At 43.8% G+C, this 13,055-nt stretch overlaps 1 protein-coding gene across 1 annotated transcript in view; it reads right to left on the bottom strand.

Annotated features, from left to right (window-relative positions):
- The window catches only part of mgat4b (alpha-1,3-mannosyl-glycoprotein 4-beta-N-acetylglucosaminyltransferase B), a 133,260-nt gene that overhangs the window by 69,795 nt on the left and 50,410 nt on the right, over nucleotides 1-13,055 (bottom strand). The window contains exon 2 of the mRNA XM_078411664.1: nucleotides 1,556-1,735. Within this exon, the coding sequence (XP_078267790.1) occupies nucleotides 1,556-1,735 (180 nt within the window). The remainder of the gene's footprint in view (nucleotides 1-1,555; nucleotides 1,736-13,055) is intronic.

The following is a 13,055-nucleotide window of genomic DNA, read 5'->3' as shown; positions in this document are numbered from 1 at the left end:
ATCAAGCAAATTAACCTACTAACCTGCACATCTTTGGAGTGTGGGAGGAAACCAAAGATCTCGGAGAAATCCCAAGCAGTCATGGGGAGAAGGTACAGACTCCATGCAGACAAGCACCCTTAGCCAGGATCGAACCTGGGTCTCTGGCCCTATAAGCGTTGTAAGGCAGCAACTCTACCATTGTGCCTCTGTGCCGCCCAAAGATACTTTAGGGTATTTTGATTATTCAAGTCAAGTGGATCAATAAATATTATTCAGATAGGGTCAGACAGCATTTCCAGACAGAAGGAATGGGTGACGTTTCGGGTCGAGAACCTTCTTCAGACTGATCTAACGAGTCACACCCCAGTCATTCCCTCTTCTCCCCTCTCCCATCAGGCAAGAGGTATAGAAGTGTGAAAACGCACACCTCCAGATTCAGGGACAGTTTCTTCTCAGCTGTTATCAGGCAACTGAACCATCCTACCACAACTAGAGAGCAGTTCTGAACTACCAACTACCTATAAATATTATGATTGGTAAAAGTTACTTGTTTGTTGAGCTGTACAAGTTTGCAACATTGTTAAATGGAAAAATTATTTTAATATAATTTTTCCCAGGATAGAACTGTCAAAGACTAGAGGGCATAGTTTTAAGGTGAGAGGGGCAAAGTTTAAAGAAAATGTGTGGGCAAGTTTTTTTTCAGAGAGTTCCTGGAACATGCTGCCAGGGATGGTGGTGTAGGCAGATACAATGGTGATATTTAAGAGTCTTTTAGATAGTACATGGATATGCAGCGAGTGAATCACGTGCAGTCTGCCTTGGCATCGTGTTGGGCACAAACATTGTGGGCTATTCCAGTGCTTTTCAATGGTCTATGCCCAAAACCGTACAAGTTAACAGATCTCCTCAAATCCAATCTCTGTTTGGTGACCCATGAAATATTTTGGCTCATTCTTTCCACTCCACTTTCATGGCGTGAGCTACCAGAGGAAGTAGTCGAGGCAGGTACTCTCACAATGTTTAAGAGACATTTGAACAGGTACATGGATAGGATAGGTTTAGAGGGTTATGTGTCAAGGGCGGGCAGGTGGGGCTAGTAGTGTAGATGGGGCAAGTTGGCCTGCGTGGGCTAGTTGTGCCTAAGGGCCTGTTTCCACGCTGTATGATTCTGTGACTCTATGAACTGCTTGCAAATTGATGTTTAGTTTAGAGATATAGCATGGAAAGAGGCCCTTCGGCACCACGAGTCCAAGCCGACCATTGATCGAATGTTCACGCTAGTTCCATGTTACCCACGCTCACATCCACTACCTACACACTAGGGGGAATTTTACAGAGGGCCAAATAAACCTACAAACCTGCAAGTCTTTGAGATGTGGGAGGAAACCGGAGTACCTGGAGGAAACCTACACAGTTACTAGAACGTGCAAACGCCACTCGGAAAGCACCCGAGGGCAGGATGGAACCCGGGGTCTGGCGCTACGAGGCAACAGTTCTACCAGCTGCACCACTGTGCCGCCCTAGTGTTGTGAACATCTAATATAGTGTAGGCCCACTGTAAAGCGCGGGGTACCTGAAAGGTCGCTCCAGGTTCTGTTGACGTCTCTCAGAGTTTGTTTCTCGGCAATGGTTCGCTTGATCTCGTCTAAAACCACGTTCAGTTCCTTAGATCGTTTGATGTTCTCTTGCTCAGCTGCATGGAGTCTGTCACGTAATGCTAGGAACTCCCGCTGATAAATATCTACCACATCCCCTGGAGAAAGAAGAGAGAATGAACTTTAGTCACTGTCGATAAACAAAACATTCTCAAAGTGCCCTGCCTACAGGAGACACTGCCTCAAGATGGCAGCAAACATCATCACAGACCCACACCATCCAGGCCACACTCTCATCTCCCAGCTGCCATTGGGAAGGTGGTACAGGAACCTTAGAACCGTGACATCCAGGTTCAAGAACAGCTTCTTCCCAGCAACCACCAGGCACCTGAACCTGCACAACCAACCAAACCATCATGGACTCTGCACTATGATGGTTGTTCAATGTACTTTATTCTTTCACTTCCTTTCACGTCTCATCAGTTAACCCCATCTAAGCATCTAATAATTTTATAAACGTCTATCAGGTCTCCCCGCAACCTCCGGCGTTCCAGTGAAGACAATCCAATTCTGTCCAATGTCTCCCTGTAGTTAATATCCCCTACTGTAGGCATTATTCCAAAGACTCCATCTCCTGCCTGTAATGGGGTGACCAAAACCACATACTCTAAATACAGCCAATAAAGCCGTACCATGACTTCCTGACTCTTCCACTCAATGACCTGTAAAGGCAAGCGTACTGTATTCAGTGCAGAATGTGTACTCCCTTTAAATTAAGAGGGGCCCACTTCCTCTACAGTCATTAAACAATGAGCTCGCTGGAGAAATTATTGCATAACATCTAAGAAGAAGTAGAGTGTTGGAGTATTAGGAATAACATCCAATAGTCTGTAAAATCTGCCAGGCTGCTGCCGCCAAAGTACATTTTGTGCTGGATTAGCTTTGCAATAAACTCTGATAATCGGCTATCCGAAGAGTTGGACATCCTTAGAGCACAGCCTCTAGCCTCTACCAGAGAACATAGAATATTATAGTACAGGCACAGACCCTTCGGCCCACAATGTCTGCTGACTTCCTGGTTTCCAGGCTCCCTTTCCATCACAATTCCTTAGTTCTCATGCTTCCTTTAAACAACGGAATCACTGGAAAATTTATAATACCGTCAAAATAAAAGGTGAAGTAAAGTGTGTAGGTGGTGGAAGCAGATACGATGGTAGCATTTAAGAGGCTTTTAGATAGGCAAGCAGACATACAGGGAATGGAGGGATATGGATCACATCCAGGCAGAGGAGATTTGTTTAATCATGTTCGGCACAGACATTGTGGGCTGTTCTCTGTTCTTTTGTTGGGGGCATAAACAGATATAACATCCAACAGTTCAGAAAATCTGCTATTCACTACCATAGTATAGTTGAACACAAATTGCCTTTAATAAACCCACATTGGCTTTGTCACATCAACCTGATCCAGGTGATTGCTAACTACATGCCTGATTATCGTCTCAAGACCCCCATCAGGTTAAACGGATTCTTCTGTACCGCTTGTATCCCTTATCTAAACAAGACAAGTGGGGCGGCACAGTGACGCAGCGGTAGAGCTACTGCCTTACAACGACAGAAACCTGGGTTTGATCCTGACTACGGGTGCTGCTTGAAATGGAGGTTGAACATTCTTGTCACCACGTGGGGTTTTTCCGGGTGCTCCGGTTTCCTCCCACGCTCCAAAGACGTACAGGTTATAGATTAATTGACTTCTGTAAAATTATAAATTATCCCTAGTGTGTAGGATAGTGCTAGTGTACGGGGTGATCGTCAGTCGGCGTGGACTCAGTGGGCCAAAGGGCCCATTTCTGCACTGTATCTCTAAAGTTTAAAGAGGATTGCAATGTTTGGGATTTTCAAGCCCTTCAACCATGCATTTACAGACATGCAGCCAGAGCCTCGGCAACTTCCCCTCTTACTTCCTCAGTGCCAGCCTTGCATCCCATCAGGAGTGGATGATTTGTGCACATTTTAGATCCATCCCTAGTGATTTTTAGCCCATCCAGATCACAACTACTTCTCCCTTTGCTGAGATTCCACTCACAGCATCTTAGTAAAGCTGACGTAAATTATTAATTCAGAGCACTGGTCTTGCCCTCTGTCTCAATGAGAAGGGTTCCTTTTTGGCCTTTGTTCGCCCCCCCCCCCCCCCCCCCCTCCTCCCGTTACAGTCCTTTTTCTCTTCACACGCCTAAAGAGCCTTTTAATGACTGTTTTAAAGCTTTTATATTCCTTCCGTCTGAGCTTCGTGGGATAAGCCTGGCTCTCGCTTAATCAATGTTGAATTATAGTTTTGCCTGTCACACTTTGATGAGTTTACTTTGGTCCAGATCTGATCGCAATCCTCCTCCAATTGATTTTGTTTTTCCTTAGTCATCTACATCCCTTTCAGCATATTGTAAACCTTTTGATATAATGACTGCTGTTTTCTAAATAGCTCTCAGCTGCTGCTCGTCCAAACTTCACCTGGCTGATATCCGGAAAGTCCAGCTTGAAACGCAAACATTTCAGAAAATCTTCCTCCTCTCTGTCCCATAGTTACTGCTATCCCAGTCACTGGCAAGTTGAAGTTCCTCATTGTCACCTCATTGTGGCTTTTGAACATCTCTGCAGTTTCCCTGTAAATTTGCTTCCCAATAGTTTAGAACCTTACATTCTACCTGTTCAGAGAAGATGCACAGTTGTTCATTGTTACAGGAGGGATATGGAGTCAGTGCAGGCAGAACAGATTAGTTTAGCTTGGCATCATATTTGGGCTGAAGGGCCTGTTCCTGTGCTGTCCTATTCTATGTCTTTAGTTTAGTTTAGACAAACAGCGTGGAAACAGACCCTTCAGATCACCGAGTTCGCACCAACCAGCAATCCCTATACATTAGCCTATCCTACACACCAGGGAGAATTTACAATTTTTACCAAAGCTACTTAACCTACAAACCTGTACGTCTTCGTAATGTGGACGGAAACCGGAGCACCCAAAGAAAACCCAAGCGGTCACAGGGAGAACGTACATACTCCGTACAGATAGCACCCATAGTCAGGATGGAACCCGATCTCTGGCGCTGCCATTACTGTTACTGTGCCGTCCTATGACATCCGCTCTCTCCAGTATCTCACTGTTCTCTATGCCTTCATGGAGCCACAAGAAACTGCAGATGCTGGAATCTTGAGCAAAACACAAAGTGCTAGAGGAACTCAGCAGGTGAGGGAGTGGAAAAGTGACATTTTGGATCAGGACCCTTTTTCAGACTGATCGAAATGCTGCCTGACCTGCTGAGTTCCTTCAGCATTTTGTTTTGTTCAAGATTCCAACTTCTGCAGTGCCCTGTGTTTCCAGAATGCAGGGGTTTGGGCCTTATGCTGCAGTTGTACAAGATATTAGTGCCCCTGATGTCCCTTTTAAATCATTCCCCTCTTACCTTAAACCGATGCCCTATAGTTTTTGATTCCCCCTTCCCTGGTAAATTATGATTATGATTATCCCGTTATGATTTTATCCACTATAGGAAGGATGTGGTTAAGCTGGATGCCATAAGAAGGATGTTGTTAAGCTGGATAGAGCACAGAGAAGATTTACAAGGATGTTGCCAGGGCTTGAGGGCCTGAGCTATCGGGAGAGGTTTAGCAGGCTAGGATTTTATTCCTTGGAGCACAGGAAGCTGAGGGCTGATCTTATAGAGTTTTATAAAATCATGAGGGGAATAGATAGGGTGAATACACAGAGCATTTTACCCAGAGGAGTCAAGTAAAGCGGAGGAATCAAGAACTAAAGGACATAGATTCAAGGTGAGTGGGGTAACATTTAATAGGAACCTGAGGGACAACTCTTTAACACAGATGGTCGTGGGTATATCGAATGCGCTGCCGGAGGTGGTAGTTGAGACAGTTACTATAATGGCATTTAAAAGACATTTGGACATGATTCGTGGATAGGAAAGATTTAGAGCGATATATATATGGGCCAAATGCAGGCTGGCGGGGCTAATGTAAATGGAGTATCTCGGTCAGCATGGGCATATTGGGCTGAAGGGCCTGTTTGGTCCTGTATGACTCTATGACTAATTCATGGTCACCCTTCTGTCTCCTACACTACAAATAATAAAGCCCTAACCTGCCCAACCTCTCCGATAACTCAGGAGCTTGAGTCCTGCCAACATTCTTGTAAATGCTCTTTTATGCTCATTCCAGCTTATGACATATTTCCTGTGGCAGGGAAGTGAAAAATGAACTCAACACTCTCAGGGGTCTGAGGAAGGGTCCCAGCCCGAAATGTGGTCCGTTCATTCCCTCCGCAGTTGCCTCCTGTCTCACTAGGTTCCTCCAGCACTTTGTATGTTTGCTCATCGATTTATGATGTAGTGTTGATGACATCCCCCAAAGACATCTGTAAACACGTTGTTCATCTTGCTTAAGAATTTCAGAGCAGACAGAACTAAACATCCTTGTAACCTGAGCACATGTTCAATAAATTCCCTGTCAGTCAGGCTACAGAAATCCATTCATCAATGCAGACTCAACAGCTACAACAAACACTCCAGTACCATGTAAAGACTCAAAGCTGGCACTCAGTTCAATGTTTACAAATTAATTTAAGATACCCGATTGTTTTACATTTTCTTTTACAGGAATTCAATATGGGGAAAAGGCAAGTTTATGAAATACAGAACATAATCAAGCTTCTAAATTCAGCAATTAGTTACAACTTACATGGCCTTGCTCATATCTGTTGAGGGTGTGGGTCTGAATCAATTCGAGAGAATTGCAATCTACGGTAATTCGGCAGTGTAGTGCCAATGACACAATCCCATGGTCACTATTACTTGCAGATTCAGTTTTATCAAACTACTTGAATTGAAATATAACATTTGAGGAAGGATCCTGACCCAAAACGTCACCTATCTGTAGCCAGTGGGTGGTGAATCTGTGGAATTCATCGCCACAGACGGCTGTGGAGGCCAAGTCATTGGGTATTTTTAAAGTTGAAATTGAATGGTTCTTGATTAGTAAGGGCATCAAAGGTTATGGGGACAAGGCAGGAGAATGGGTTTGAGGGGGAAAAATAGATTAGCCATGATTGAATGGTGGGACAGACTCGAGGGGCCGAATGGCCCATTTCTGCTATGTCATATGGCTTATGCATGTTCTCAAGAGATGCTGCCTAGCCCGCTGAGTTACTCAGTATGATTGTACCTAATGTACAGTAGGATTATCACTCAACCTTATGCCAAAATAACTCACTTTATTCAGGCACAAGTGACAATAAAGTGCCACTGAACCATACTCCAGCACTTTGAATCTTTTTTGGTAAACCAGCATCTGCAGTTCCTTGTGTCTCTCTGAGAACATCTGTCATGGTGGGATTAATTTATTCTCCAAATTAATAGTCTTGATCTCTAGTTTAGTTAGTTTAGTTTCGCTTTTGGTGTGTGCTAACCAGTTAGTGGAAAGACAATACATGACTACAATCGAGCCATCCACAGTGTACAGATACAGGATAACGAGAAAGTGCAGTAACTTGATTACTGGCTGATCAGGCGTTTTCCTTGTCTAAATACAGGAGCGAGAGCCTGTATTTTCTGCTATATTCCAGTCTCAAATCCTTCAAGGGCCTTGAGAATACTTCAATTAGATCATCTTTTAATCTTGTGTATTCCTCAACTTTGAAGATTTGTCGAAACCAGATTAATTCCTCAATTGCAGCAATTGAGTCTGAGCTCTTTCTGAATTATTGGTCCTGTGACACAATCAGTACACTGCCACGGATCTACCAATTCAGGTCAACTCCTGCATGAGATAGCACGTAAAAAAAAATACAGTCCCATTCTCCCAAAGCCATTTGCTTAAATTTGTTAACCATTGTTAGACCAAAATCAGCCCTTCCCTAGCTCAGCAACTGGGCGGCACAGTGCCACAGCGGTAGAGTTGCTGCCTTACAGCGCCCAAGTTCGATCCTAACTACGGGTGCTGTCTGTAGGAGTTTGTACGTTCTCCCCGTGACCACATGGGTTTTCTCCGGGTGCTCCAGTTTCCTCCCACATTCTTAAGAAGTGGAGGTTTGCAGGTTAATTGATTTCTGTAAATTGTCCTAATGTAGAACTAGTATAGGGTGATTGTTGATCGGCGCAGACAGGGAGGTCCGAAGGGCCTGTTTCCACGCCAAATTAAAGTAAACTCTGATGAAATATCATTCCCTTGCTATGTTAACCTTGTTTACCTCTCTGTGCTGCCCATTCTGATCACTTTCCAGGACTATTTTAATTTTAACTGTGTGCCATGCACAATGCACATAGTCTGGCTGCTCACAGCACACATGAACACATTCACAAGAGTAGAAAAAAAAAGATTCGCAAGAGGCAGAAAGTAGATGCCACAGAGCTGATTGCACCATCTTAGAATTTAAATGCTTTATCATTTGACAATGTCCTACAACATTCTGTATGTCTATGTTATTTCCTTCTGGTGCATCTCAGAACCAATTTCCACCCAGCATTTCTCTGCCCTGTAATAGATGTGACTTTCTATAATTTCTTCATCATATGTCATCAGTCCAGAACGATGATCGCTGATCCCTTGGGACAGAAGGCAACAGTTTTTCAGTCCAATGATGGGTCTTGACCCAAACTGTTGCCTGTCCATTTGAGCAAAACACAACGTGCTGGAGTATCAGGGTGGCACAGTGCTGCAGCGGTAGAGTTGCAGAGACCTGGGTTTGATCCTGACTAGGGGTCCTGGTGTATAGGATAGAACGAGTGTACAGATGATTGTTGGTCGGCGCGGACTCGGTGGGCCAAACTGTATCACTAAACTAAACTCAGCAGGTCAGGCAGCATCCATGGAGGAAATGGACAGGCAACATTTCGGGTTGGTACCCAATATCTGAAGAAGGGTCCTGACTTGAAACGTCATTTGTTTATTCCCTCCACAGACACTGCCTGGCGCGCTGAGTTACTCCAGCACTTTGTGTGAGGTTTTTTATAATCCAACATCTGCATTTCCTTGTGTCAACATTTTATTCATGATACATATTGAAGCAGCCTGACACAAGATGTTGGCAATGATGTTAGAAGTGGAAACCAATTCGAGGAGAAAGGAAGCTTAAAAATAAACTTTGTGAGTGATATTATCTCATGCAGTTAATGGGAAATTTTCTAATTTGTTTATATCACTATCTGCACAGTAAACAGCCCATTACATCCTGGGTGGACTGATTGATTAATGCATTAACATTTACATTTCTCACCCCACCTCCACATTTCAGCAAGAATTGGATACATTTTCAGACAAACACAATATTTACATCAGTGTCTCATCCTTTGATCAGGATACTGTGTGAAAAGGGAGCAAGATATAGCTCAACAGGCTCAGTGGTGCAGCGGTAGAGTTGCTGCCTTACAGCGCCAGAGACGCAGGTTCGATCTTGACTATGGGTGTTGACTGGACGGAATTTTTACGTTTTCCCAGTGACACTGTGGGTTTTCTCCGGGTGCTCCGGTTTCCTCCCACACTCCAAAGGCGTGCAGGTTTGTAAGTTAATTGCCTTCAGTAAAATTGTAAAATTGTTTAGTGATCGCTGGTTGGTGCGGACTCATGGCCTGTTCCTGCACTGTATCTCTAAATTCTGAAGGCTGGGTATAGCAAAGAGCTCCCAGAATGAATGAGAATGTGGAGGAACAATAAGGTCTAAATGGGAATATTAAACTAGATTTGGGGCTGTAAATATCTACTGTAATATTTGTATTCAACCTTTTCACTAGAAAAACACACCACTGGACCTTAGTTGGACATCCTTCAGCAGCAATGCTGGGTCACGCAAGATGCACCCAAGAAAAGACATATAGTGCCAGAGTAACTCAGCGGGTCATGCAACATCTTTGAAGAACATGGATAGGCAACGTTTTGGACCATTCTTCTGAAGAAGGGTCCTGACCCAAAACATCACCAATCCATGTTCTCCAGAGATGCCGCCTGACCCACAGAGTTGCTGCAACTATTTGTGTCTTTTTTTTAAACCTTCATCTGCAGTCCATTTTGTCTCCAAGTTACAAACTAATAACTGGTTAAATGTGAACACTGGGAAATGCTTCATATGTGTGTGTGTTTGTGTGTGTGTTTGTGTTTGTGTTTGTGTTTGTGTTTGTGTTTGTGTGCGTGTGCGTGTGTGTGTCAGGGTGAACACATGGGTTAACCTCAGGGTTCGGAAATTAAGAACAAGAGGGCATAATTTTAAAGTGAGAGGGGAAAGATTTAATAGGAACCCGAGGGACAATTTTTTCCTTACACAGAGGTCAAATGGGGTAAATGGAACTGGCCTGGATGGGGCAAGGACAAGTTGGTCTTGCTTCCCTGCTGTGAATTTATAACACAGGCTCCGATTTGTCATCTGGTAAGTTCATTATATGGTCTTTGTTTCTGGTATGTCTATTAGATCATAGTGCAATCCGAAGTGGCTGTGCCAGCTCTTTGAAACAGTAATATGCTTAGTCCAACTTCCTTGTTCTAATCGCGACTCTCACATTTCCACCTGTGTTCATAACGTTTAGCCAAGTCAGATGTGCATTTAATCAAATAAAGGCATAATTTCAGCTGCAGCCTAGACTGATTATCCTCAAAGGCAGAGTAAGCTTAAATGGGGAATAGTGAGGAGTGGGCCCATTTGCTTTTCAAACTGTGGCTCCTGGACCATTACTAATCTATGCAGCAAACAAGATTCTGGCTCTCTGTCCGCTTTGTTAATTTATTGACCTGGTATACACTGCCTACTCACACTAGGATGTTTCTATTCTGAATGAAGTGAAAGGAATCTGACTGGAGAAATCCAGACAAGTTGCCGACAAGCAGACAGATTTGTAGGCAGCAGCGCGTGAAAGTGGAAGTGACAACTGTTCAAGACCTGGAGAAATGTTGAAGTTCTCAAAGGGAAACAAAGGCTTTTTTTAAATTGAAAAGTAGACAGGATAATGAAAGTCAAGTCGACAATACATTAGGTAAGATAGAAAAAAAATCTGGAGTACTTCAGCAATTCAGACAACATCTCTGGAGAAAAATAGGTGACGCTTCATGGTCGGGACCCAAACCTTTCAGTCTGAAGAATGGGTTCCGACCTGAAATGTCATCTATTCTTTTTCATCAGAGACATTGTCTGAACTGCTGAAATACTCCAGATTTTTGTGTGAAAAGGCAGGAGAATAGGGTTGAGAGGGAAAGACAGATCAGGCAAAATAGGTGATGCTTCAGGTTGGAACCCAGACTTTTCAGTCTGAAGAAGGGTTCCGATCTGAAACGTCACCTATTTTCTGCCGAGATACTGCCTGACCAGCTGAGTTACCCCAGCATTTTGAGTCTATCTTCGGTATAAACCAGCATCTGCAGTTTCCTCCTACACAATATCTAATGGGAAACCGATTCTACTTACCAAGGAGTCCTGAGAGATCGTTTACCTACTCATTACCAGTCAGGAAGCCACCAATTGGTCCAGGCCAACTTCATCAGTCCCATTCCCCTCTCCTTATTTCTGAGGCCTTTCAATTAATTCTGTCTCAGCTACCCATCAACTCCCCTTTAATTCTTTTGACACACAACTGCACTGAGGGTAATTTGCAGTATTAAACAGGGAGGGCCTCATTGACACTTACCAAATAATGAAATGCCCGGATATAGTGGATGCAGAGACGGTTTTTCTATTAGTTGGAGAGTCTAGGACCAGAGGCCATCGCCTCAGAATAAAAGGATGTACCTTTAGAAAGAAGATGAGGAGGAATTTCTTTAGTCAGAAGGAGGTGAATCTGTGGAATTCATTGCAAGAGACGTTGTGGAAGCCAAATCATCGCGTATTTTTAAGATGGAGATTGAGAGATTCTTGATTAGTGAGGATGTCAAGAGTTGGGGAAAAGGCAGAAGAACGGGGTTGAGAGGGAAAGATAGATCAGGCATTATTGAATGGAGTAGACTCGATGGGCCGAATGGGCTGATTCTGCTCCTATGACTTACAAACCTATGAATAAACTACCAGCGTAAACATACAAAATGCTGGAAATACTCAGCAGGTCTGGCAGCATCTGTTCAAAGAGGAACAGAGTTAACGTTTCAACTTCCAGATCCTTTGTTTTTCCAAGATTTCCCTTTTTTTGTTTCAGATTTCCAGCATCTGCAGTTTTTTTAATTTTTTTAATTACCAGCACATCTTTGGGATGTGTGAGGAACTAGAGCACCTGGAGGGAACTGATGCAGTCATAGGGACAACGTGCAAACACCACACCGACAGTACCTAAGGTCAGGATTGAATCCAGGTCCTTGGAGCCGTGACGGGAAAAGTACTATGATTTGAAGTTTACAAGACTATAATTAATAATGCGTGGTCACAAAAATCTTCCTCAAATAGGAGCAGATTCTCACCTGAGGAAGGGGGCTGGGGAGGGGGGTTGAGTAACAATGGCACGAGAGTCACTCAAAATATCCTGAACCAGCCTCCCTTTCATCGCTGCCTAGGCAAGGCCATCAGCACGGTAGCGCAGCGGTAGAGTTGCTGCTTTACAGCGAATGCAGCGCCGGAGACTCAGGTTCGATCCTGACTACGGGTGCTGCACTGTAAGGAGTTTGTACGTTCTCCCCGTGACCTGCGTGGGTTTTCTCCGAGATCTTCGGTTTCCTCCCACACTCCAAAGACGTACAGGTATGTAGGTTAATTGACTGGGTAAATGTAAAAATTGTCCCTAGTGGGTGTAGGATAGTGTTAATGTACGGGGATCACTGGGCGGCACGGACTTGGAGGGCCGAAAAGGCCTGTTTCCGGCTGTATATATATGATATGATATGATAGCATAATCAAGGACCAGTCTCACCCCAGTCACTCCCTCTTCTCCCCTCTCTCATCAGGCAAGGGGTAGAAAAGTTTTAAAACGCATTCCTCCAGACTTAGGGACATTAGGCAACTGAACCGTCCTCTCATCAGCTAGACAGCGGACCTGACCTCGCATTTACCTCATTGAAGACCTCTGAACTATCTTTAATCGGACTTTATCTGACTTCAATGTTATATCTTGCACTAAATGTTGTACCCATTATCCTTTATCTATGCACTGTGGACAGCTTGATTGTATTCATGTATAATCTTTTCTTTGACTGGATAGCACACAAACAAACTTTTTCACTGTTCCTCGGTACACGTGACAATAATAAACTAAGCTAAATTAAAGGAGAAAACCTCTTAGAACAATAGGAGAGTGTACTCTAAAAAACAAGCAAACAAAGAAGAAGGTGATATTGAAACAGAACAGAAAGATGCTGGTAAACAGATGGATGCTGACAAGTACTTGAACACTTTTATGATAACAGCCACATTGTGTGGAATAGGATAACATTCTGGAGACAAGCACATATTTCTTAGCATCTGAAACCTGAAGTCCATCTGCGCTCCTTGTTACCACTCATTTGCAGTAAATAA

The sequence above is a fragment of the Rhinoraja longicauda genome, chromosome 14 (genome assembly GCF_053455715.1).
Source record: "Rhinoraja longicauda isolate Sanriku21f chromosome 14, sRhiLon1.1, whole genome shotgun sequence".
NCBI classification, from domain to species: Eukaryota; Metazoa; Chordata; class Chondrichthyes; order Rajiformes; family Arhynchobatidae; genus Rhinoraja; species Rhinoraja longicauda.
Note: the sequence above shows the minus strand (reverse complement) of the source record. Positions and strands in the feature narration are given on the sequence as shown.